The sequence below is a fragment of the Aethalodelphis obliquidens genome, unplaced genomic scaffold, assembly GCF_003676395.1.
Source record: "Aethalodelphis obliquidens isolate GAN/ISIS:26980383/991018 unplaced genomic scaffold, ASM367639v1 scaffold33, whole genome shotgun sequence".
Lineage (NCBI taxonomy): Eukaryota > Metazoa > Chordata > Mammalia > Artiodactyla > Delphinidae > Aethalodelphis > Aethalodelphis obliquidens.
In genome coordinates this window covers 6028272-6053593 of record NW_020837977.1, presented here as the reverse complement: position 1 = coordinate 6053593, position 25322 = coordinate 6028272, and the positions used below count along the sequence as shown (strand labels likewise).

The 25322-nt window shown below is 39.2% G+C and overlaps 1 protein-coding gene across 1 annotated transcript in view; it reads right to left on the bottom strand.

The window, feature by feature from the left end:
- EYA1 (EYA transcriptional coactivator and phosphatase 1) overlaps positions 1–25322 on the bottom strand; it is a 160678-nt gene that overhangs the window by 7987 nt on the left and 127369 nt on the right. The window contains exons 13-17 of the mRNA XM_027127924.1: positions 12214–12272; positions 11943–12103; positions 10894–11008; positions 10656–10777; positions 6638–6738 (exon numbers count right to left, since the gene is read on the bottom strand). Of these exons, the coding sequence (XP_026983725.1) occupies positions 6638–6738; positions 10656–10777; positions 10894–11008; positions 11943–12103; positions 12214–12272 (558 nt within the window). The remainder of the gene's footprint in view (positions 1–6637; positions 6739–10655; positions 10778–10893; positions 11009–11942; positions 12104–12213; positions 12273–25322) is intronic.

The following is a 25322-nucleotide window of genomic DNA, read 5'->3' as shown; positions in this document are numbered from 1 at the left end:
CACTGAAATAAAACTAAAAGCAAAAACTTGCATTAAAAATGTTCTTTTAGAAAAAGAAGTTCTTATTTTTCTCCTAAATAAACTCACAATCAAGCATTATTAAGCAGATTCTCAGCTTCATCTTGGTTTTCAGCAAGTTTTGGAATGCACATTGAAAATGGACACTTTTTGATGAAGCGTTTGTCATTATGCAGAATAATGGTGCTTGCCATCCCCCCTTCCCTCCATGTTATTCACAAGAGATTCATTTTAAGTAATTCTCTAAAAAGTAAATAAAGTCAGAGTTATAAAACAAGGCTGTTTTTACCCTAGAAACCAAAACTGCTGTCAGTGTGCAGAAGACTATTATTTACATTTTGATTTTTTTAAAAATCATACATAGGCCTAATTATTTTCACTTGAGGAATGTTGTATTAGGGAAACAAAAAATTTTATGGTAAAAAAATAAGCATGGCAGATTTTGACAACAAAGTCAAAGAAAGATATCCACCAGTAGTGAGATGGCTTCTCTGAATGGTCTTTCTAGGAACAAAGAGGTGCTCAGAGAAAACTCTTACAAGAGACCTTTTTAGAATTTGTCCATTTCTTCTAGGGTGAAAAAGGGAAAGCATTTCCTCTAAGATCAGGAACAAGACAAGGATGTCTAGTCTCACCACTATTATTCAACACAGTCTTGGAAGTCCTAGCCACAGCAATCACAGAAGAAAAAGAAATAAAAGGAATCCAAATTGGAAAAGAAGAAGTAAAACTGTCACTGTTTGCAGATGACATGATACTATACATAGAAAACCCTAAAGATGCTACCAGAAAACTACTAGAGCTCATCAATGAATTTGGTAAAGTTGCAGGATACAAAATTAATACACAGAAATCTCTTGCATTCCTATACGCTAACAATGAAAGGTCAGAAAGAGAAATCAAGGCAACAATCCCATTTACCATCACATCAAAAAGAATAAAATACATAGGAATAAACCTACATAAGGAGGCAAAAGACCTGTACTCAGAAAACTGTAAGATACTGATGAAAGCAATCAAAGATGACACCAACAGATGGAGAGATATACCATGTTCTTGGATTGGAAAAATCAACATTGTGAAAATGACTATACTGCCCAAAGCAATCTACAGATTCAGTGCAATCCCTATCAAATTACCAATGGTATTTTTCACAGAAATAGAACAACAATTTTTACAATTTCTATGGAAACACAAAAGACCCCGAATAGCCAAAGCAATGTTGAGAATGAAAAACGGAGCTGGAGGAATCAGGCTCCCTGACCTCAGACTATACTACAAAGCTATAGTAATCAAGACAGAATGGTACTGGCACAAAAACAGAAACATAGATCAATGGAACAAGATAGAAAGCCCAGAGATAAACCCACACACCTATGGTCCCCTAATCTATGACAAAGGAGGCAAGAATATACAATGGAGCAGACAGTCTCTTCAATAAGTGGTGCTGGGAAAACTGGACAGCTCCATGTAAAAGAATGAAGTTAGAACAATCCCTAACACCATACACAAAAATAAACTCAGAATGGATTAAAGACCTAAATATAAGACTGGACACTATAAAACTCTTAGAGGAAAACGTAGGCAGAACACTCCTGGACATAAATAGCAGCAAGATCTTCTCCGACCCACCTCCTAGAGAAATGGAAATAAAAATAAACAAATGGGACCTAATTAAACTTAGAAGCTTTTGCACAGCAAAGGAAACCATAAACAAGACGAAAACACAACCCTCAGAATGGGAGAAAATATTTGCAAACAAAGCAACGGACAGGGCATTAATCTCTAAAATATACAAATAGCTCATGCAGCTCAATATCAAAAAAACAACCCAATTAAAAAATGGGCAGAAGACTTAAATAGACATTTCTCCAAAGATGACATACAAATGGCCAACTAACATAAAAAGATGCTCAACATCACTAATTATTACAGAAATGCAAATCAAAACTACAATGAGGTATCACCTCACACCTGTGGGAATGGCCACTATCAAAAAAATCTATAAACAATAAATGCTGGAGAGGGTGTGGATAAAAGGGAACCTTCTTGCACTGTTGGTGGGAATGTATACTGGTGCAGCCACTATGGAGAACAATATGGAGGTTCCTTAAAAAACTAAAAATAGAACTACCATATGATCCAGCAATCCCAGTTCTGGGAATATATCCAGAGAAAACTATAATTTGAAAAATATACATGCACCCCAACGTTCACAGCAGCACTATTTACAATAGGCAGGACATGGAAGCAACCTAAATGTCCATTAATGGAGGAACAGAAAAAAATGTGGTACATACAATGGAATATCAGCCATAAAAAAGAACAAAATAATGCCATTTGCAGCAACAATGGATGGACCTAGAGATTGTCACACTGAGTGAAGTAAGTCAAACAGAGAAAGACAAGTATCATATATCGCTTATATGTTGATTCTAGAAAAAGGGTACAAATGAACTTATCTACAAAACAGAAATAGAAAACAAAGTTATGGTTATCAGGGGGTAAGTGGTGGGGGAGGGATAAATTGGAAGATTGGGATTGACATAAACACAGTACTATATATAAGATAGATAATAACTAAGTAAGGACCTACTGTATATGGCACAGGGAACTTCACTCGATATTATGTAATGGCCTATATGAGAAAAGAGTCTAAAAAAGAGTTGATATATGTATATGTATAACAGACTCACTTTCTGTACACCTGAAACTAATAGAACATTGTAAATCAACTATACTCCCATAAAAATTTTGAAAAAAGAGATCTTTTTAGAATAACATTGTTTTTTAAAAAAACAAAGGTATTTCTAACCTTTTCTCTTTGAAGGGTTTTTTTTTTTTTAATGATATGGATTATAGAATTAGATAAAATTACTGATGGAACTCCTGGGACTGTATTGCTAAAGAGAACAAAGGTGACAGAGCAGACTTCAATTGACCATAACAAAACAGGTAACTGGCAGAATACTTACTAGTTTTCATTTCTGGGCTTAAAAAAATAACTACCTCTAGCAAAAGAACATTATTTAGGGAGATGAAAGACATCTCTACAGGGAAGAGAGGAGAGTGTTGTATTAGATTTTTAAAAGGACATAGGAAATGAAGAGAGGCAGCTAAATGGTTAAAATTGATTTAGAAGAAATGCAAAATGTTTTGATTTTGCAAAACATGTTACTGCCCAAACTTGCAGAACTTCACTGGTTCACTGTTAGTTTTATTTAATCTGAAATGCTTGTGAACCAAATTATAAACTAGAATTAATGATTTATTTGTTAAATTTTAATCATGAGTGTAAAATTGGGAGAAAGAGAACACAACATAGTTCTATCTACCTCCCAAAAGGAAAGAAACGGTGCACACTATATTCCAACAATTTAAAAAAAGCATTAAAATGTTTTTTTTGTAAATCAAATCATATTTAAGATATGTAAGTAAAGTCTGTAATTTGAAGGAATTTTGTGCTGAATCTCACAGATATAATTGGCTTCAAATCCTAGTTTGGTGACTTTCTAGCTGTGTGAGCTTGGCCAAAGTTATTTACCTTCCTGTGCCTCCGTTTCCTCATCTATAAAAGAGGCCTGAGGGCTCCTGCCTCCTAGAATTGTTGTGAGGATTTAATGAGATAATGGATAGGAAGTGCCTAAAAGAGGTTCTGGGACATAATAAGGGCTTTATAACTGATAGTAAGGATAACCATCTCTTTATTTCTTTAGCTTGAATTTTCATATAGAGTTTGCTAAATTGTAGTCTTCCCTTAAATTAAATATTTCCCTTAAATTAAATATTAAATATTCTCTATTTCTATGCAGAACCCCACACATTAAATATACTCATTATTTACTGTGAACTATTAGATCCTTGTCTTTTAACTCATGCACTAAGTACTGCTGTTTAAATACTAGTTAACCTAGAAAGGCTAGACAGACTATAAGAAAGGAATGGTCAATTTGTCCCTCAGGATGATAGATTTATGACATCTGAATCATAGGCACAATTATTAGGAATCTGACTATTTCTGAAAAATCTGTACACTTAACAAACACACATAAAGTTCTTACAACTCCTGGTTACAGTTTCATTAGAGTTCCCATGCTGGTAGCTCTCAACGTGCAAAGAGTTCCTTTGTAACAGAGAGTACTGGACTGATTACATACACTTATCCCAAGAAATCAGAACAGAAAGTTGAAGCTACAAGCATTCATTTACAGTCAAAAAATTTAAAGAGGATGTTCGTCGTAGGCAGCTGCCTAATTCTTTTTGGTATAGGTGTGTGTGTTCGTCCTGAATAGAAAGAATAACATGTCCAAAGACAAACAGTGGAAACAATTTTAACTGTTCTTCAAAGAGAGCAAATACTCAGTACTGTTACTACTTTCAATTCTAACATCAAATCACGAATTCCTTTACTTTTCCCATCTTGTGTTCACCCACACAAATATCTAAGAAACATACTTGTGTTCTTTGAATTTTAGGTCATCACTTTCATAAACATTCTTCTGTCTACCACAAGCTAGAAAGCCACATTTTGGCAACCTCCTCTTGAAATTAAAATATTTTGGTGAGTACTAGGTGGAGAAGGACCAGCTTGGAAGGCAGATTCACACACCTTGGCCCTGGGCCATACTGGCATGAAATGCTGCTCTTCAATTCTGTGATGCTGAGAGGTGCAAATCTATTCCATGTTCCCATAGCCACTAGGAGGTCCTGTCTAGAAATGGCAGGGGATTCCAGAGGCTTTCTCAGGAAAAAGATTTGAGTCTGGATGTCCACCAAATATTCTCTTTAACTCTCCAGGGTTGAGTTTTGGGTACTCTGTTTAGTCTGGGACAGATTTCTTTTTATGAAGACAGCCCAAAGGGCTAACAGATGTACCTAATGACAATGGTGGTTGGCCACTGGTGAAGCTGGAACGCAGAATTAGTGCTTAGATAGCAAATACCGCTTAGAATCAAGCTTTAAAAAAGTGTGTGTGGGTTTCTACCAGCACCGAACACACGTGGGGGGACTGTAATCATGGGCACATTGTGTATCTATGGGTGTAAGTGAAATCTATTATTTATAGCATTAGGGTCAGCTTCTATGCTTTTACTGGAATTCAGAGGCACTGAGGGTGAATTAAGTATTCTTGGACTCTATAAGGAGGCTGGCCACGTGCCATGCTTAATGCTGCATCTATGGGCTGGTGCCATTTCTGGAGTATACTGGAATATTCCAGAAGAGCTTGCCTCCTTTATGGAAAAGTGACTTCTATGAGTGAGTATATGGGGAAGAGAAGAAAAAAATTATTCTATTGGTTAATCTCATAAAATAATTAATGCTCTTCAATTTAAGAAATATTAGTGCATGACTGTGCCAAGATTAAGGGAACTGTAAAAAAAAAAATGAAGACAGAGTCTCAAACAGCAATCAAGCAAAACAAGATCCCTACATCTCAGGAGCTCACACTTCACTGCTGAAACAGGCACATGCGCAAATAATTAATGGTAAGAGCTGCCATTTGTTGCTCTGTTTTATACCTGAACTAAATCTAATCCTTAAGATAGCCAATGAGCTAGGTGCTGCTATAATCTCCATGTACAGTTACGGAAAGAGAATGGTAAAGTAACTTTTTCGAAGTCACAGAACTGGTAAAATGGTAGAGCTGTCATTCAAACCCAGGGTATCTGGCTCAAGAATCCAAGTTATTTACCAGAGCTTCTGCAATTAAAGTATAAGTGGTGCTACTATAACTGAGTTCGTATAAGCAAAGGAAATAGAAAAGGTGGTATGTAAAGTGGATTTTGAAAAATGAGTAAGACAATGACAGTAGGGCACTGGGAAGAGGAGCATTCCAGGCACAACAGCAGCAGGAAGGAGGTGCTGGGCGTGGCCAAAGGAGGGTAAGCAGACCAACGTGCCTACGTTGTTTCTAGATTGTGAAGACCCTGAGTGCCAGGCTAAGGAATGTGGCTCCTTCCCCCTCTTTAAAATACAATGAAGGACATTCATGAGAAAGCTTTTGCTACGGGAAATGACAGAATCACACTTGCAGGGATGCAGAAGAATAAAAAGAAATATCATGGGCAAACGGGGAGTCAAGGGACCTGCTCCTTTCCTCCTTTTTGAGCATCCCAAAAGAGGCAAGCATTGACCTCGTGATCAAAAGAAGGCACCGTACTCTAGGGCAGAAAATAGTTTTGCAAGCCAGCTCTGATTAGCTCCTAGAATCTTTCTGAACTGATGTCTGGAAGGTTCTTAGGCTGCATCCAGGCTCAGGTAACGGACGTCTAATCACCTGGCGATGTCTGCCATGGGTGCAGAAAGCGGCAAGAGCAGGCATGTGTGCTGTCTCTGTTCCGGATGATGGCTGCAGAACTAAGCCTCCTTTTCTGTTCCCCAAGTCTACATTCTGTGAAGACCAGCCATCCATGACCCCCGAGCTTGTGAATACCACTCTTCAAAAAGCTCACTTCAATAATGACTTAATTCTACTCTGCCCTTGGTCAGCACTTACGGTTCAGAACACATTCATGATCTGTTTCAGAGAAATGGCATGTGTTTAAATGATCCAGTTCTGAAGATTCTGAGGAGTAAGAAAAATTAAAGGGCACAAGAGGCACCAAGGAGGAACACTCACCTTTTTCGCCCCTTGTTCCTCTTCCACACCGTCTCCTATGACAACATACACCACTTTTCTTCCAAACCTCTGAATTATCCTCTCAAAACAGCTTTCCTTTCCTAATGAACAAAAGTACATTGTGAAAAAATGTAAAGTTTGAGTAAGTCAGCACTCTAAGGGCTTAAACTTTTTATATAAAATGCTTTTTCCATGCTTCTGATCCAAGTCTATCGTACTTGTGCAAACTAGGAAAAGAGTGCTTTTACATGCCATTTGGGGAGTATGTAGAACAGCACAATACAGCAAAAACTGTAAAAGAACGACCCATGTGGTGTCCTGTCCCTTGGGAATGGACAATTTTAGTACTTTTTCTCCCCCAAGACTCATTTATTAAAAAGTAGAATCTAGATCTCAGTAGAGCATTTGGTGGAAAAAGTATTGTTTGGAAATAGTACTTTTCCCCCTACAAGCTGAGACTAAATGAAAGCATGCCATTCTGGCAAAATATTTTAACTTGACTTAAAAAATGTTTCATGATCTATCAAACTCTGAATACAGTATCTGATCGAAAGACTGTTGACAAGGATGAACAAAACCGAAGGATTGGTTTTGTTACGGCAAGAGAAATCCAACACTGGACTTAGTTTATCCCTTCATTTTCAGGTTGGGATGCTCTTTGAATGAAAGACACCCTCCCCCCACCCAGGCCTAATGCGTTGACCTGAAATATTCTTGGAAAACTGTTTCTGAAATGAATGTCAGGTAATTTGGCGCCCTACAAGAGAGAGCGTGCTTACCTGGCCCAGACACCTAATGCTCAGTAAAGCGCTTTCCTAGAGGAAAAGTGGGATAAAGGTAACAGGATACCTGTACCTATCTATTATCTTTCCCATGTCAAGACTTAGTTTAGGCGCCCGTGGCAGCTACACTGTAAGCACGTCCCTGTAGTTAATGTGGCCATTGTTGCTTCTTGGAGCAGGAACTGGGGTTCCAAGTCCTGGGCTGCCAATAAGGTCATTTTAATGGACAATGGGACAGTTTATAGGTTTCAAATGTGAATGGCTGAACGGGGCCTGTACCTCTTTCAAATAAGGATCAGATATACACACGAACAAATTGCTTGTTTGCTTAAACAAATGTCTGCTTTATATTTGTATTTTGCACTAAAATCTCTCGTTTGCCTCTGACAGAACGAAATAAGGCCAGCCTTCTTCAAAGGATGTCATTTCAATGCTTCTTCAGTTGCCCACTAACCTGCGAAATATTAAATCACCTTGAGAAACAGATACAAAGGATGGTTTTCACTGCAAAAAATATGTAAGCAAACAGTCAGATGTCATGAAACTTTCTTTCCCCGCTTGCTTAGAGGGAAATGTTTATGTGGCTTTGTAAAGTTTCCTTTTCATGGAAAAAAGGAAGGTAAACTCAATGTTATTTAAAAGTAAGTCCCCAACCTTTTTGGCACCAGGGATTGGTTTCATGGAAGACCATTTTTCCATGGACCGAGGGGGTGGGGGTGGGGGGTGGTCAGGGGCCGGGAGATGGGGATGGTTCAGGCAGCAACCCCAGCAATGCTTTGCTCCCCCTTCCGCCGCTCAGCTCCTGCCGTGCGTGTGGGGTGGGGAACCCTGGCCTACGAGGAAAATTCCTGGGTGGTTTTCTGCATTGATCCCCAAATTAGATCTCATTTGATGGCAAAACTAGCAGCAACTTACAGGAGTTTCAATCCCTACTTTTTTTTATTAGAAATATCATGGAAAAGTGATTCTACCTATGGTTTTGAGATCGTTTCTACCACCGTACAGTTTTTAAATCAAATTTTTATTCTAGACTGAAAACAATTAAACAAGTCCAATATGGCAAACAAAATGCCCATTAAAAAATACTTTGATTGTTATTGCAACTTCCTATTATCCTCGCATTTTCAAATTATTTGGGATTAAAGTTCAATGTGCATGACGTGTAATACGCTAATTGCTCTTTTCTTCTGGGAAGTTAAGTGCTATCCCTTCTGTATTATATGCTCATTTGGAATATGTTCTTTCTTTCATGTGCTGATAAACCTTTCCCTTGGATCCTCGTTTACAAAACACAATGATTCCTCTTTACTGATACAGATAGAATAAAGATCTGAGTTCGTGGAAACTGATTGCTATTTTATATGACAACATATAAAAATTCAAGTTCTACTGGGCTACTAGGAGTTCTATTTGGTGTACTCCTTTCGTTTTATAAGTATTTTCCAGTATTCTCTCCTTGGCCCTTCTCAGGAGGCATCAGTCATTCTCAAACTCCAACTATTTCCAACTTGACAGGGCTATCTGAATATCCCATAGGTTTTTCAAACTCACATTGGTAAGATCAAACCCTTATTATCTTTGCCATCAAACCTGATTTCCCCATCAGCTAACAGTGTCACTGCTGACCCAGTTGCCTAAAAGAAACCTCTGTGTCAGCCTTCTTCTGAATAAACAACCATTTATTCACCCATTTCATTCAACACTGATTGAGGACCTACCATGTGCTGGGCCCTGTAGCCACCATGATGAGTGAGATGGACAGACTCAGTTATCAAGGAGACTATGAACAAATAACTGAACAAGCAACTTTTTAGTGACAATTTAGTAAGTCCTTTGAAGGAGAAGTGCAAGCCAAATAGATAGGGGTTCTGTTTTGCACCTTTTTCTTTAGCCAGGAACAACCTTCTTTCCACCTACCAGGATACTCATCCTCCTTTCCTAGGACTCACATAACATTCATCTCATTAGGGCAACATACGAGGCCACTTATAAGACCCAAGTCTACCTTTCCAGCATCAGCTTCCCATGGGCATTGCACATTAGTCACCCCGTAACTCACAGGTCCCTCAGCAGGGAACACATTTTAATTCCTCTGTCACTTTGTTCTCACTAGCCATCTGCCTAGTAAACTCTTATTTACCCTTCTCTACCCAGCTCAAATGTCATATCTTCCCTTTACTCTTAACTGACACGTGCCCTCTGCTGCCTCCTGGGTGGCAGTGAATGCTCTCCCACTGAAGTGCACATTTGGGCACTTAGTGGTAGGACCCCTTAGGCTGTGGAAGGGAGCCTGCTGGACCTTGGAATCAGAGAGATCTACTTTGACCTTAACTTTACTAGCTGTTAACTTGAACAATTAAGTCTCTGAGCTTTAGTTTTCTCAGCTGAGAAATGGAAAGGCTTCAAAGACTGACTTTAATATGTAAAATGTTTAGTACAATTCTGAGCATCTAGTAGATACTTGATAAATGCTTATTTACATACTACTTTGTCATATTATAGTTATTTTGATGTCTGCTTCCCCTGCTAGAGATAATGAACTCCCTAAGGAAAGAGCCATGTCTTCTTTTTATCCCCACTTCTGTTTTGTCCTGGTTTATATCTTAACTAAATTTCCCATTAGTCTTCTTTCCCAACTACATTTCCTTCTTGCAAGAATTTAATTTTTTTGATCCCCATAACAAAAATGGGAACTCAACCATTGTAAAATGTTGTAAAATATGGTGAAAAAAATAGTTGTAAAATAAGGTGAAAAAAATATGTTGTAAAATAAGGTGAAATGTTGTAAAATAAGGTGAAAAAAATAGTTCCAGTAATAATAATTTATTATTAGAGTTGTTTAATTAAAGCTGCTATTAGTTATTTAATTTCTACTTTGTATATTTCTATACAACTACTTGTTTAAGCTTATAAAATATTTTCATTGATGTTGCCTAAGAGAATAAAAATAAGATAATAATCTAGAAATGATGCTAAGCTGCCTATAGCTAAAACGCATAGGTTTTAATGTTCGCCAGTAAAGTAAAATTTTCTGAGTTCAACTACATGGATTGTGCTTTATATTTCTCTTGATATCTAAAGCCAATTTTGACAATAAAATGGGTTAAATCATTCTTCTAGTTTTCTGATATTTAGCATTCTGAAAAAAGTAGTCCTGTTTATTGTCTTTCATTTTTACTAGCCTGAAAGCAAAGGGTTGACTGTTAAATAAATAAATTAATTAAAAAGCAGCTTACCAATTTTAGTTGCACTGTAAATATTTTCTATGGGAAATACAATTCCTAATCCATACAGCAGGACTTTCGCCAATGCTGGGATAAGCTGAGTAGTTGTTACTAAAATATTAACACAGTTCGTCCTGTGAGAATACAAAGAAAAAAAAAAGACAGTTGAAAATTAAATCTCCAAAATGAACAAGCACAGCTCGTTTTCAGGCAAAGGCCCTTTGTATGAAGTGACCTGGGGAGAACTTACCGGGAGTGAATGAGTGTGAGAGCTTTCAGGGCCAGTGTCAACCAGGAGTCTGTCAGGGCTTCAATCTCGGCCCTCAGCTGCAACCAGGCTTCCCTCTTAGCTGGACCAAGCAGACCTGTGGATTTAAAAGCACATGAACTACTTCCTCACTAACGTGTCTCGTCAACTTTATAAACAGTAAACACTTAAAACTACTCGAATACTACCCTCAAGCTTTATAATATACTAAGCAATTTTTCACGTTATCATTCATTTGACAAATATTTAGCACTGTGGGGAACATATATTGGTTTTGCACTCCTAGCATCCTTCTTCTGGCTACAGACGTCATCTCTTCTTTTGGGGGAGCCTACTCTCCCCCATTCCTCCAACCATGAAGATTGAGCAGAGCAGACCCTACCCTCTGGCTCCCAGAATAGCCATATGTCCTCAGCTTGGCCAGTGAAAGGCTGTTTTGGAACTTTTGCTCAATCTATTGGGAAAGACACTTTCCACCCCATGGAGGCGCTAGACTGGTAGCATATAAGCCTGGGTCTACTGGTAGGCACATTTGCCACCTTTCGGGAGGCGGTAATTTTCCAAAGGAAATTACAGGCCAAAGATTACTGATTGCATCATCTGAGCATCTGGATTTAGCCATGCCAGAAACCAACACCACCTAAACTTTTCATTAGGTCAATATGTTCCTTTTCATACCAAAGCCATTTTGAACCACAATCAAAAGATCCAAGCTAATGCAAACATCTACCCGGTAGAAGGAGCTTTATGATTCGTCTTAAGTCCTTTAGGCAGGAGGTCAAGAAACTTACTCCAGGTCACACCACTACTAAGGAATGGAGCGAGGACTAGACTAGCCTGGCCAGGGCAGCTGGCGCTAGTCTGTTACTTCTGTCACTCAGTCACAGCAGAATAATCACTGGTTAGATGAAACGGCTCTCAAAAAAAGCTATTCTATCCAAAAAAGTGTGATGTAAAAGTGTGTGGTACTTTGAGCATCGTATCAAGACTATCTTAACTAACCCAGTAACCTACTGGTGATAGTCACTTGCCTCCAACATTATTTTTGTAGGTATTGTAGATCTCTTTTACTCGTCTGTAACGGAAGGCCAACTTTCTCATCCAGTCTACGCCGCCACGCACACCGGTTGCCAAGCATAAATTAGCGCTGGTTGCCGCAGCAGGAAAGCCATCTGTTCCAAAGTTATATGTGCTATTTAGATGCAAGAAAAGCCCAAAGTTAACCAAACAGAAAGTTCATCTTAATAAGCTGAGCAATTAAGCTATAACATGGAGCCCATCACTTCCCATTCATGGGCTCACCTTAGGTCTTGTCCATTGTCATCCGAAGAGACATCATCTATATGAACTTGGTCACATTCCTAAAATGCAATGAAAATGATACATGTTAATTTTCAAAAAGCATCTACATTTATCTACATTTTTTGGAGGGGGGAAAATCCACACAAGCCTGTTTTAAAAAAAAAAGCCCAAACACTGTAATTGGAGTGTTTTCCAACCACGGCAATCAGTAGGTGGCAGTCTAGTTAAATTGACATTTTTACCTACTTCGGGTCTTTTTACAATATAAGAAACCAGCAATGTCATTAAGGACTACTGTTATTCAGGTTCAGAAAACACATTTTTGTGTTTAGAAAGGAAAGTGATTGATTGAAAACAATTAGCATATGTGTTTCATAAACCTCAGGTACCTGAAGACATCGTGCTGCTCCGAGCTGATTCAGTCAATGCCGAAGCGTAACTGAAACCAGACATTTCGGTAAATCTAACATGCTAGAAAAATTAAACCTGATGCTAACTGCCAATGAAATTATGACCTCTGATTGCTGTCGAGCCACACACCAACACAGCCTGAGGCCAGCGTGTGGAGGAGCCCAGACTAGAAAATCTGTTACTGGTTTGCCATTGATTTGAGAGATGCAAGTTTTATTCTGTGTGTGTGTGTGTGTGTGTGTGTGTGTGCGTGTGTAGGAAAAAAGCATGGGAGACTTCACAACCTAAATAAAAATAATCAAACCACGAGGTGTTTTTTTACTGTTTTTAAAACTTTTTAACTTTTTTTACCTGTTTCACTATTATTACATATTCATTTTAAATATCGGATTGATGAGTTGATTATAGAATAATACGAGTTGAACAGACCTGATTTTAAAATCCCAATCCATGTGTAAAGTGTTTAGAATAGGAAGTGTAACTGTGGGTTAAAGCTCAGTTGGACGGGTTCACGTTGATACACCTGCTCACATATAAGCACGCCCACATCTTACTGCTGTGTCCCCAGCCCCCAGCATCATTGTGGGAAGAGCAGACACTCAGTAAACGTTTGTTGAACAAATGAAGGCAAACTAATTTGGAGACAGACACGGTCCCTAGTCCAGAAACGAGTAACACACACTTGGCATGCTTTAATGTTTTCAGTTATGATTCTCCTCTTGGCAGTCAGCCTCCAGGTACCCCAGAGGCCGTTCTGACACTTATTTCCATTAAAAGTTTTAGTTAAAAAAATTTTAAAAGAATTTTTCAGGCGTGCATCCTGTATTTTAAAAATGTTCTTCAGACTAAAGCTCTGGTTATCTTTCCTATAGAGTTAATTTTATAGAATCTAGCCTATCTGTCCCTCTAATGCTTCACATCCAATGTATAACAAGATGCCATAGGTAAGCACCACAGGAATAGAAGGTGTATTTTTATGTTGCTGGTTCCTTCTGAACAAATTCTTTTCTCTCCATGGATTTGTGAGGAAAGGAGCAGGAGATAGAAGTGGAAAGAAACTCAAACCAGCTGTTGCTTAACAGAATTAAAATCCTGACCCCCCAACCTCTTCTTTCTAAAGCATCTATTTTCCAGGCAACCCTCTCCCAGCAAGCAGCCAGTTCCAAGGAGGAAAGGACTTTGACCTTGTAACCCTCCCCTGCTCTCCCAGGTCCGTAACCCCAGATAAGAAAAAAAAAAAAGAATAAAAGTCTAGGAGGCCTCACAGGCAGGACTGTGAATTTAACATTTAAAAAAACAGGTCATTCCTGCAAAACATGTTTGGAAACTTCTCAGAGTTATTCATTATACATAATTCGGAGGGTGAAAGATGAATGATAGTTGTGTTTTTTCAACAACGTACTTATTCTGGGTTTAAAGAATTACTAAATCATGACTTTCTGCTATCTAGCCATTTATCTAGCCAGAAATACAAAAATTACGCTGTTGGTAAACTACTCTTTTAGGGTGCATGGTTAGTTACAAGACAAACAAATGCAGAAAAGTGTACTCCCCGCAAACAAACAAAAACCCCTAAAGCCTTAGCGCCGCAGTGGAGGATTTTTCTCTCTTGGGAGAGAGAACTGAGAGGAGGAGGAAGTTGAGAAATTAGAAGAGGAAAAGATATGTTAAAGCGAATTTAATTCAAGGAATCAACGGTGACCTAAAGTTACTTGGTTAACTCTAGGGGTGGGAGGAATTCTTTGCAAAAACAGGGTGTTAAGAGGCTTTTCTTAAGCTAATGCTCTTGAAAATCTCCATTACTAACAGAGCAGCCGTTATCTTCTAATGACTGTTGATGACTCTACCGTGGCTATTGTCCATCCACATCCTGTATTTGTTTTCTCCTGCCAGCTTTCCTTAAGACTTTTTGTTCCCAGGCTGAGGCCCTCATTTGAAGTATTGTTCAATATCTTGGTTCGCGCTAAGTGTCAACAGCTTCCAGCTTTTTAAACTGCAGATAACCAAACTCACTTCACGGTGATTTGATTAAAGCAAAGTTTGGCGTGGTGGCGACTAGGAAATCCCGCTCGTTAGCTGGAGAATTTTTGTAGAACAATTTTAATCAAAATAGATTTAAAACATCAAGAGCATTTTTTAAAAGAGCCTGGTTAGCACTTTTAGGAATTAAAACATCGTTAAAATGTCTATGTAAAATGTGTTTTTGGAATGGGTGCTCATTTTACTTAACAATAGACAAGTACTGTGTTGCACAGACTTGGAATTGATAAGCTACGTATTAAAGATGCATCCTCGCTGAGTCTCTGTACGAGTTTACAAATAATGGTATAAATGTCTTGGGAAGCAAGCTATGTATTTTAAAAAAATTTTAATGAGAAACTATAATATTACTTTTGATGCTTACCTATGAAAAACGTTAATTCCTTAAAGAATGGAGAGCATTAAGATACTGAAAGATCATTTCATTTCCCAGCAGAGCCCTGTTACATGTGAACTTGTGCTAAGTGTCTTCACCCTCAAATTAGAAACTGCAGTTCCCTACATTCTGATATCCTGCAGTTGTCTCCTCTGTGGGGATGAGGCTCCCCTTCTCCCACTTTTCAGAAGCCATCTAGCTTTTTGTTTGTCTTCCTAAGAGCCTAATTTGAGGTTTTCATTTTTGCTTTCCAAATTTGGTTGCTTTTAGTTTCCAAATTCGTCATAAACCGAGACAATTCGGTAACTGAGGGAGGGAGCAGAGGGGGCTCTGCACCCACTGAAACAACAACAGCAACAAAGTTTAAATCCCCCACTGGTAGACACAGAAGACAATAATGGAAGCTTTCTGTATTTTCACGTCCCAAAATATATCCCTACAAGCCCTAATTTAATGCTTAATACGCAGAGTGCAGATATATAGAATTCCACAAGAAAATACGTTTTTATTCCCAAAAGACTGAATGTGCTGAAAATGTACTTTTGAAATAAACTTCCAAAAAGTATGTGATAGGATTTTAAGGAGTATGTCATTACCGAATCCAAGTCTTGGGGTGGCATCCACACGGGGGGCTCCCACTGCCAGCTCAGCCAATTGAGCATATTTCATGCATTAATCAGTCCTACTGAGACTTGAGATGCCTAAGGGACCCCTAGCATATATGGGTGTCAGGCTTGGGGTCTCACCTGGGGACACAGAGTAGTGATTTTCTGGACTCCTGGCAGACTTTGCACTCAATACCCATCCAAGCAGGCTAATGGATGGCTTGGATTTAAAAGGTGATCATTTATTTATTCATGTGTCTGATTATTTATTAAGGGGTGACTGTTCTGGGTATTGTTCTAGATGCTAAGGATACACCACTTAACACAAAAATCCTTACCATCTTGGAACTAACATTCTAGTTGGGAGAGACACCCGAACAAGAAAATATGCAAAATGTACAATCAGATAGTAATAAGTGCTAAGGAGAAAAAATACAGCAGGCGAGGGGAATATGCAAGGCTGTGGTGCTATCTGGGGAAAGAGCTTTGCAGGCCAAGGAAAGAGCACGTTCAAAGGCCCTGAGGCAGGAGGGGAAGAGTTACATGGGCAGGCAGGTGGCAAGCGGAGGAGCTGGCTCTGCCTTGGAAGTAGCATCAAGTTATCAGTCCCTGCCCTCAAGGCACCTACAGTTTAGCAGGAGGGCCAGAAGTTAATTTAACCAGCTACACATGTGCTAAGTTAATTACACTTGTGGTAAATGCTGCAGAACCCCCCTGGAATCCAAAGGACTATCCTCTTGGAGAACAGGGAACCCTCCTGCACTGTTGGTGGGAATGTTAAGTTGGTACAGCCACTATGGAGAACAGTATGGAGGTTCCTCAGAAAACTAAAAATAGAACTACCATATGATCCAGCAATCCCACTCCTGGGAATATACCTGGACAATACGATAATTCAAAAAGATACATGCGCTCCTATGTTCATAGCAGCACTGTTCACAATAGCCAAAACATGGAAACAACCTAAATGTCCATCGACAGATGAATGGATAAGGAAGGTGTGGTACCTATATACAATGGATACTACTCAGCCATAAAAAAGAATGAAATAATGCCATTTGCAGCAACATGAATGCAATTGGAGATTATCATACTAAATGAAGTCAGAAAGAGAAGGACAAATATATGATATCACTCATATGTGGAACCTAAAATATGGCACAAATGAACCTATCTACAAATGAACAGAGGCAGACTCATAGACATGGAGAACAGACTTGTGGTTGCCCAGGGTTGGGGGAGGGGGAGGGAGAGGGCTGGATTGGGAGTTTGGGTTGGTAGATACAAACTTACGTTTGGAATGGATAGACAACAAGGTCCTAATGTATAGCACAGGGAACTATATTGAATATCCTATGATCAAACATAATGGAAAAGAGTATAAAAAAAGAATGTATAGATGTACATGTTTCCCAAAAAATAAATAAATAAAAACAAGGGACTATCCTCTTGCTGAATGGTGGAATTCTGTTTAGTCCAAGAGGGTTGCAGAGCTCTGAAAAACTGAAATTATAGTTTGCTAGATCAGAGAGGGACAGCCTGGCCCACTGTTAATTCTGGTTGCTTTTGTGATTAAAGTAATCAAATACAGACATACATGGTGGACAGCTAGAGGTGGTTCACAATCGCTGAAGCTGCGGTAACAGAAACAAAACATAGCTTTTTGATCCCAGACTGTCAACGCCGGTCCTCTACTTTTGAATGGCTGTGGGGTGGAGTAGGGGAAGGTGGCACTTTTGGGGCAAGCCATCCTTCTCTCTAGGAAATACCCTAGACTTAGAGATGCAAAGGGACTCTGTACAGTTAGTGAGCAGGTCCCAGAGGTGAGAGGGAAGGTTCTTGGACATAGTTTCTTTTGCCCCCCAAATTATAGATGTGAGAATTAATGTGGGACTGGAAAGGGATCAAGAGGTGGGCAAAGAGTTATTTGTTGTTCATGGCTTTCCAAAGGCATGTCAAAATCAGTATTTTTGCGTAAAGGCTCTGTGTCACGTCAATCCTAAAGGAATATATAATTAACATTTTTAGTTAACCAGTTTTCACATATACCCACACCTCACAAAGAGATTCCAAGGAAGAGTCAGGCCAGTGCTGGGCACAGTTGTGATTAACCTTCACTAGGAAAATTTCACAATACCGAATTAGATATTGCTAACGCATTTGGCCCGCTGTTGCCATCCTGAGCTCAGTCCCTCCCTTTTCAGAAGTCCTAAAGCACCATCCGTTGACATTTGGTTACCAAAGTGTCCCGTGTTGACACTTCGTGTCCCGCAAAGAGCGTATTCCTCCTTCCCTCAAAGTGACGGCGAGCGACTCTGAGTCGTTTCTTATACTTCTGTGGAGTTCCTGCAGAGGCAGGCCCACGGTTTCTCTTATACAGACTCCTATTTCTTGTTGAGTTGAATTACTGTTATTTGTGTAGAACACAAAATAGTATTTAATGTTATAACCCATTTTACAGATGCAAATAAATGAAGATTCAGAAAAGTTAAATAACCTAAGTGCTGAGACACTTATACAGGTCTTTGACCCCCATTCACTGTTTCTTCCCGGGATCCCTGGATTTCACATAGTGTAGACAGGTGGCCACGACCTGGGCCACTGGCACCTCGCCCGTTATTTCACATTTAGGGGACCCCTGCTCCAGGATGCATCCTCCCCTTCGTCTGCCCCACACCCACCTGGGTCCAGAGTCTGTCACCACAGCCCCTCTCCCAGCCCGGAGCTCGGCATGTGAGTCCTCCATTCTCCAGTTCAAGCCCCGCCCTTTCATCTCTCCACCATGCCTCCAAATAGCACTCCAGAGAGAAACTTCCGGAAGGAGAGCCATCATGGGAACTGGGGTGGAGGGGACAGGGCACAATGGTAGGCAGTGAGAGCGTAGGTGTTAGTGTGACTTTGACACATGTCCTCATAGGAGCCTTGAAGCCAGGAACAAGGATTTTGGCCACAGTCACGGCAGACTTGAATGAGGGCAGTTGGCGACGATCAGGGAGGCGTGAGATTGAGCCTACAGGTGCTGGCCTACAGGCTCTGTTCTACCTGAGAGCCTCCTAGGAGCATCCTTTAGATAAACACCACAAACCAAATGACCAAAGTTTACCCTCGCCTGGCTTCCCTTTATGTTCCATGGCTTGTGCTTCACAGAGCGGTAAAGTAAATAAAATTAGCAAGCTTCAGCTACTCCCGGCCCTCAGCTCAGGCATCTCAGCACTCGTGGGGCTGGATTATAAAATGCTCACATGCGTGGCTGGGGAAAACTGCCAACGCATGAAGCAGAACTGAATACCAGGTCTAGACTTAGAGATGCACAGGGACTCTGTGCAGTTAGTGAGCAGGTCCCAGAGGTGAGAGGGAAGGTTGGGAGCGGAAGCAAGCCACGTGGGTACCGTCTCATGGCCAGGCGGCAAAGGCACAGTCTCTCTCAGAACTCTGGTTGCACTGTTATTCTGCCTTTTTGGTCCCTTCTGTCATTATTTTTGGCACTGCGACTCAAGCTGACCTTTTTCTGATCCGTCATCATCTCTGGCCTTCCAGGGCCGGGCCACAGACATGTTCTTTTGGACCAAGCCCCGGGAATAACTCCGATTTCGTACAGGGGCTCATATGCAAAATATTAAGTTATGGCAGAATTTTTCTGCAAATATTTATTCTGCTTTGATACCGTAGTGGTTGGACTTTTCCCCCCAAGCCTTTCACTTGTGCCATAATTATGTAAAAATACACCATACCATTCACATTCATTTAGGAAAATTAATAAAAAGAATTAAGACAGTTACAATGGGTCCTATTATCTGTGCCAAGCACAGTGACGTCATCGCCAGGATGTTGAGGCGTTTATACCCCTGAATCCGACACTAGAAACATAAACTCCAAATAAACCTGCAGGCTTTGAATAAACAGAGACACTTAGAAGACTTTGAGGCAGCCTGCATGTTATGAAAGGGAACAATATAAAATTCTTACAAACACGTCTTTGGAGAAGTTGAGTTACAGAAGCCCTGATTCTGCTGACTGAAGCGGTATTTGCTCCATTTCCCAAATTTACCATGAGGAAACGGACACCTTACTGCCGACTAATTGTATCAATAACTTTCTTTACAAAGTAAAGAAGGAAGGAAGAAAGAGTCACCGGAGAACGAGCTATTTTCATTGTCTACATCAGCGAACCTACTGAGACCCCCTGGAGTTGGTGAAGGCCAAGGAAAGGACGGCTGGGTTCTCTCTCCCCACGTCTGTCATCAAGCAGTTACATCCACTGCTCTGACCGACCCCCCAACAATACAGATACTTGCCTGATACCTTAGACATCTACAAGTTACTAGGAAGTTTTCCTTTTATTCCTAAACATGAAAATGTTTAATTATACAGAGTACAGGAGTATTTCTAGTACTTTAGAGACAACTCATACAAATTGTCTGAAAGCTTTAACAAGTGATCAGCAGTGCTTGAAAATGTTTAAAAAAAAAAAAAAAGACCCCCCCCCAACCCCGCACCTGTGGATCTGCCCACACTATCCTCTTTCTCATAGAAAATCTAAATTGTACTGATGGCATTATGGGGTGACCAGTATTTGAGTGACACAGGTTTTAAGGGAGTGATTTCCATGGCGGCTTTTGGAAATAACTCCTGACTGCCTAGATATTTGCATAGCTTTGTTGGAAAAATAAGGTGAAATGGGTCATCCCTAGAGATTTTCTGTTATTCAGAAGTTCTATGTAGGGGGAAGGAGTGGTCAACAAACAAGTTAATTAATGACAAAGATGTGAAGAATCCTGCTTCTAATTTGCTGACAATTAGAGTCAGCACTTTGAGCTCGGTGGTTAAGAAATTCTGTCTGTACTGTACAGCACAGGGAACTATATTCAATATCTTGTAATAACCTATAATGGAAAAGAATCTGAAAAATATATATATGTATAACTGAGTCACTTTGCTATACACCTGAAACTAACGCAACATTGTAAATCAATTATATACTTCAATTAAAAAAAGAAAGAAATTCTGTCTGAGAGTAAATTTGCAGAAACCAGGGTTTTACTTGCATATTTCGCTCTTTTGCTTTATAAAGGAGGCTGTTCGATCAACGTGCTGTGTATTTAGACTTACTGATGGGGAATAATATGCTTGTAGTGTGCTTTCTATAGGTGTGTCCAAACCCTCACTGCACTTTCAAATGGATGCAATGAGAAGCCATAGAACTGCTGCGTCCCTGTGCCCCTCACCATGGACTGGCGGCAAGCCTGCAGCGCGGGCCACCTGGAAAGAAGGGTATCCGGGTTGCAGCCCGGTGACTCTGGCGCTCAGCGGCAGGACCTGTCATGCCTGTCTGGGGTGCACCTTGTGACCTGCCGATTGCCTGTGCTACCCCACTACAATGCTCCCTTGCAAAAGAAAAGGGTGCAGATTACCCAGGGCTAAGGCACGGGAGATGAGGAACAAAGGGAGTTTTTGAGATCATTCTGTTTGACAGTTTGGGAAACACCAAGTTAAGGAATTAAAATAGAGCTGGACAAATTTATCTCCACATTCCCACTTTAAACTCGGCACAGCGTCCGTGCCAACGCGTATTTTAAGTCAATGTTTAAATATCCCTATCTGTTTTGATAGGAATAGGATGACACAACTATAGAAGCCAGTAGGAAAACATAAAATAAAAACAGAATTTTGAATCTCAGAAACCGATAAGAGGAATTTTAACATCTATTTTTAAGATCTGGTAGTAAGATGCAACTTGTGGAGACATGTGCTGTTTTTAATTATTGTTTCTTACTTAGAAAAACAGTATTTTAATATATTTAATGTTACCATACCCTGTAGGGATTATATAAACGAGAGAGATATTTTACTAGAATCATGTTTACTTTAGCTAGGAGACCTAGGTACCTGGATTCAAAACCCAAGATTTGAATTACAGCAGTTTCAACAAAGGCAAGATATTAACTATTTCAATCTCATTCTGTTTAGATGAATATTCATAAAACATTTAGAGAATAAAATCTTTACTGAAAGTACCTGGAGATGGCATATTAAGGCAAAAGATAAAGCGCTTAAGCTACGTTTTCGTATATGTACGAAGTTATACTAAATATTTAAGATCACTAAATAAAAATTACAGGACTCTCAAGCTTCTTATTAACAATAATTAAAGAAAAGATGAGAGCGTGTTTTTAAATTTGTAATATTTTCTTATAATATTAATTCCTTTAAAAATGTGCTCATTAAAAGTAAGATGTCATGACAATACCACTGCAGCACGCTGCTCGAAGAATCCCAAAGGAATTACATGAAGCTGGTTCCTTCTTAGAGAGTGGTACAGTGTTAATAAATATGTCAGTTTCACTCTGCTTGGAGTTCCTTCTTTCTAACCATGAATACCTTCTTTACCTCATGGTTATATTAAATATATTTGTCTTTATTTACACCCTCCACCTTAGGGTGAGGAAAAGAAAGGCTTACTAATGAAAGCCAGAAAGAATTGAAAATGAGCTTTTAAAATAAAATGGGCTTATTTAAAATCGTTCAACACTGTATCTCTAAAAGTAGTGGATTCATTTAATTGATAATTATGGCATATTATTACATTTGATCAAATGATATCAACACATAACTTTCTTTACTTTTTAAAAAATATACAATGAATAAAAAAATAAAGTGAATAAAAAGCAGAGTGAATGAAAAGGTATACAGTGGATGCCTGCTATCTAATGCTACAAGATCCATCTTTTTTTGTTTAAGTTATGTTCTGTGCAACAGCACAAACTATATTTCAATGCATTCTATACCCCTACCACGCGATACTATACATAAAAAGCTTTGGCCCAAATACACAGCTCCATTTATCATTCAGCTAATACAAAAAGATATGGCATTTTACACATTTGCAGAGAAATCAGTGAAAATGTTTTATACCTTCAAATACAAAAATAGGGCAGTGCATCAGTGTTTGATATGTCAAATTGTATTATACAGCTTTTCATTAGAAGATCATACATGTTTTTAATTATATCATGTAACTTAAAATCAAGTAGTAAGATAAAAGACTACAGGCTGACAAGGTACAAAATAATAATTCAGAGTCTTAAAAAAAAGGACAACTCAGCACATATCTAATATAAATGTCATTCTTTGGAATGTCAGGACCACTCTTAAGAATAAGACATTGATTTACTGCTGAACTGATTTCTCCGTTTTCAGTGGGTTTGCCCATCATTTTGCCAACATAATTTGTCATTGGCCACAGTGTTCTTTGTAATTCCTGTTGCCTTTCTTTTAGATCTATTATTCCTGCTGAGAGTATCTACCAAAGAAGAATTTTTCACAGTGACACCAGCTCTAGTCTTGCTGTGAATAACCATATTCTCATAAAAATCATTCTTTTTATTGCAAACCTGCTGCTAGAAGCACGGAAACATACCCAAACCAGGAAACCTTTTATACTTTTCTGTAATCACTTTCTTTTAACCTTCACTGCCATTTGAAGAAAATTAATCACATACTAATATATTCACAAAGCATTTAACTAGATGTTTTCATTTACATGGAATATTTCTGTTTTGATCACACATAAACCAATGAACTAAAGCTGTAATAATTAAACAGGTCATATTATAAGAGTTCTTTTTTTCTGAAATAATTTTTCACTCTAAAATTCAATATTTGCGACAAACAGAAGTTCCAGTTTATTACCGTTCATGTCTATCGGTTCCTCTTTATTGAACTGCAAACCATATGTCAGGACAATTTTTAAGGACATATTTCAATGTAATTGATTTTTTAAGTGACTCTTTTTTGCAGGGGTGAGGAGTAAAATTTGAAACTTTAAAAGAGATCAATTTATTAATTTTAGTTAACTTTTATCATATAGCCAGATGACTTTATAATGGTAAAAAAGAATCAGTTTTGTATAAAAGAATGTGTAGCTCGGAATAACATCCTTAGTTCATAAGTGAATAAAAATTCTCCAGGCTGATTTCCTCTGTCATATAATTATTGCTGACTCCAGAGAGAAAAGTAGGCAGAAACGGACATAGGCACTTAAAAAAAAAAAGTTTCCCCATGAGCTTCAGGAAGGTTCCATCATCACCTTCCCTCACTGTCAGCCCCTCATGGGGGGAGTGAGGACCTCAGAGGAGGCCACTTTCTTACTCAAAAAGTTCTCTCCTCTCTTCCAAGTATCAGTGGGTCTGAAATTCCACCCGTGGAAATCATCCCTTTTCAATCTTCTTTTATAAGACAAAGACTTCCGGTAAGGGTAAATGACTTAAGCTCCATTACTTTGGTGTGAACTGTCCTATCTGGTAAGTTTCCTCCAGCATGGGGGCTCTGGTGTGCCCCAAACCAATGGGTGTCAGTAGGGGAGGGGGGAGGGGCAAGTGCCTGAAAACTAAGGAAAAATCTTGTTCATACTCATAGTCTCACTCCCTACAAAACCACCCCTTTTCCCATGAATTATATATTTCAAGCCACAAAGACTATGTTTTGGTTGTTTATATATTATTCAGGAAAACAGTATATTATATACCATTAATATAGCATTAATATGATCTATGTTACCTCTGGAAAAAATATCTTTAGAAAATATATAGGACACACATTCTGTATTCTTTCATTCATTTTGTCATGTATTCAACTAATAATGACTGACCACCTATTTATATACCAGGCACCAAGCACACGAAGATAAACGAGATGCAGAAAATGCCAGTAAGCCTTTATAAACACAGGGAGGGGCTGGAGAGAGAGGGTATAAGTGAGTGTCACTATGATTTTTCTCTCAGAGAAGGAACTAGAATTCTCACAAAGCTACAAGAATGGAACGTGGGATTCATCATGCTTCTCGCCCTTCTCCTTTCAACCCAGCCTGTGCATTAATCACCTTCGGATATAGTTTTCTCAAAGAAGGTGTTGCTCTCCCGGGAAATATGATGGGAGAGCTGGTGGAAATCCTCCAGTTAATCCACTAGGGAGGATTAGCTTCTTGGGGGCAGGTAATACATTTCACTTCTGTTTCTGTCCGTCTCTGCCTTTTAACCAGAAGGTGATCAATAGATGCTTTGGAAAAATTAAATTAGAAATACGTTATATATTCCAATGCAAATGGGCATTCAAGGGCTTCAATCATGAGACTTAACCTTGCCTATCCAGTGCTGTCTGTCTCTCCTTCACAGCCCATCTGGAGGAGGCACACGCTCCTCTCAGGCCAGCCTCGATCAGCCTGCCCTCCACTTCCCTCTTTCGCCACATAACGGTTGTGTCTATTGCTTGCTGGAATGTCTTCTCTCTCCTTTCTCTCCTGTCAAGGCAAGATTCCTCTGGCAAGCATTTTATTATTATTATTATTTGACCAATAAAACTGATGGATTCTTTTCTTTCTCAACCCTGATGTATGCTCTGGAGCTCACTGTCTGGATAACAGAAGCAACAATCATTAAGAGACACTATGCGTCAGGCACGTACATTGCACGCTATGCCCAATCCTCCCTTAAACTCTATATTTGATGGATAAGGAAATGAAGGCTTACACAGATCTGTGTATCCCACCAGGTAATAAATGCTTTGAAGGAAGAGAGAGCTTTTTATGGGTCTTTTTCTCCCTATTTGTATTCTAAGTAGAAACTTATTCCTGCCTGTTCCTTTTCTGTGTGGACCAAGCACATGGACGATACTGAAGGAAA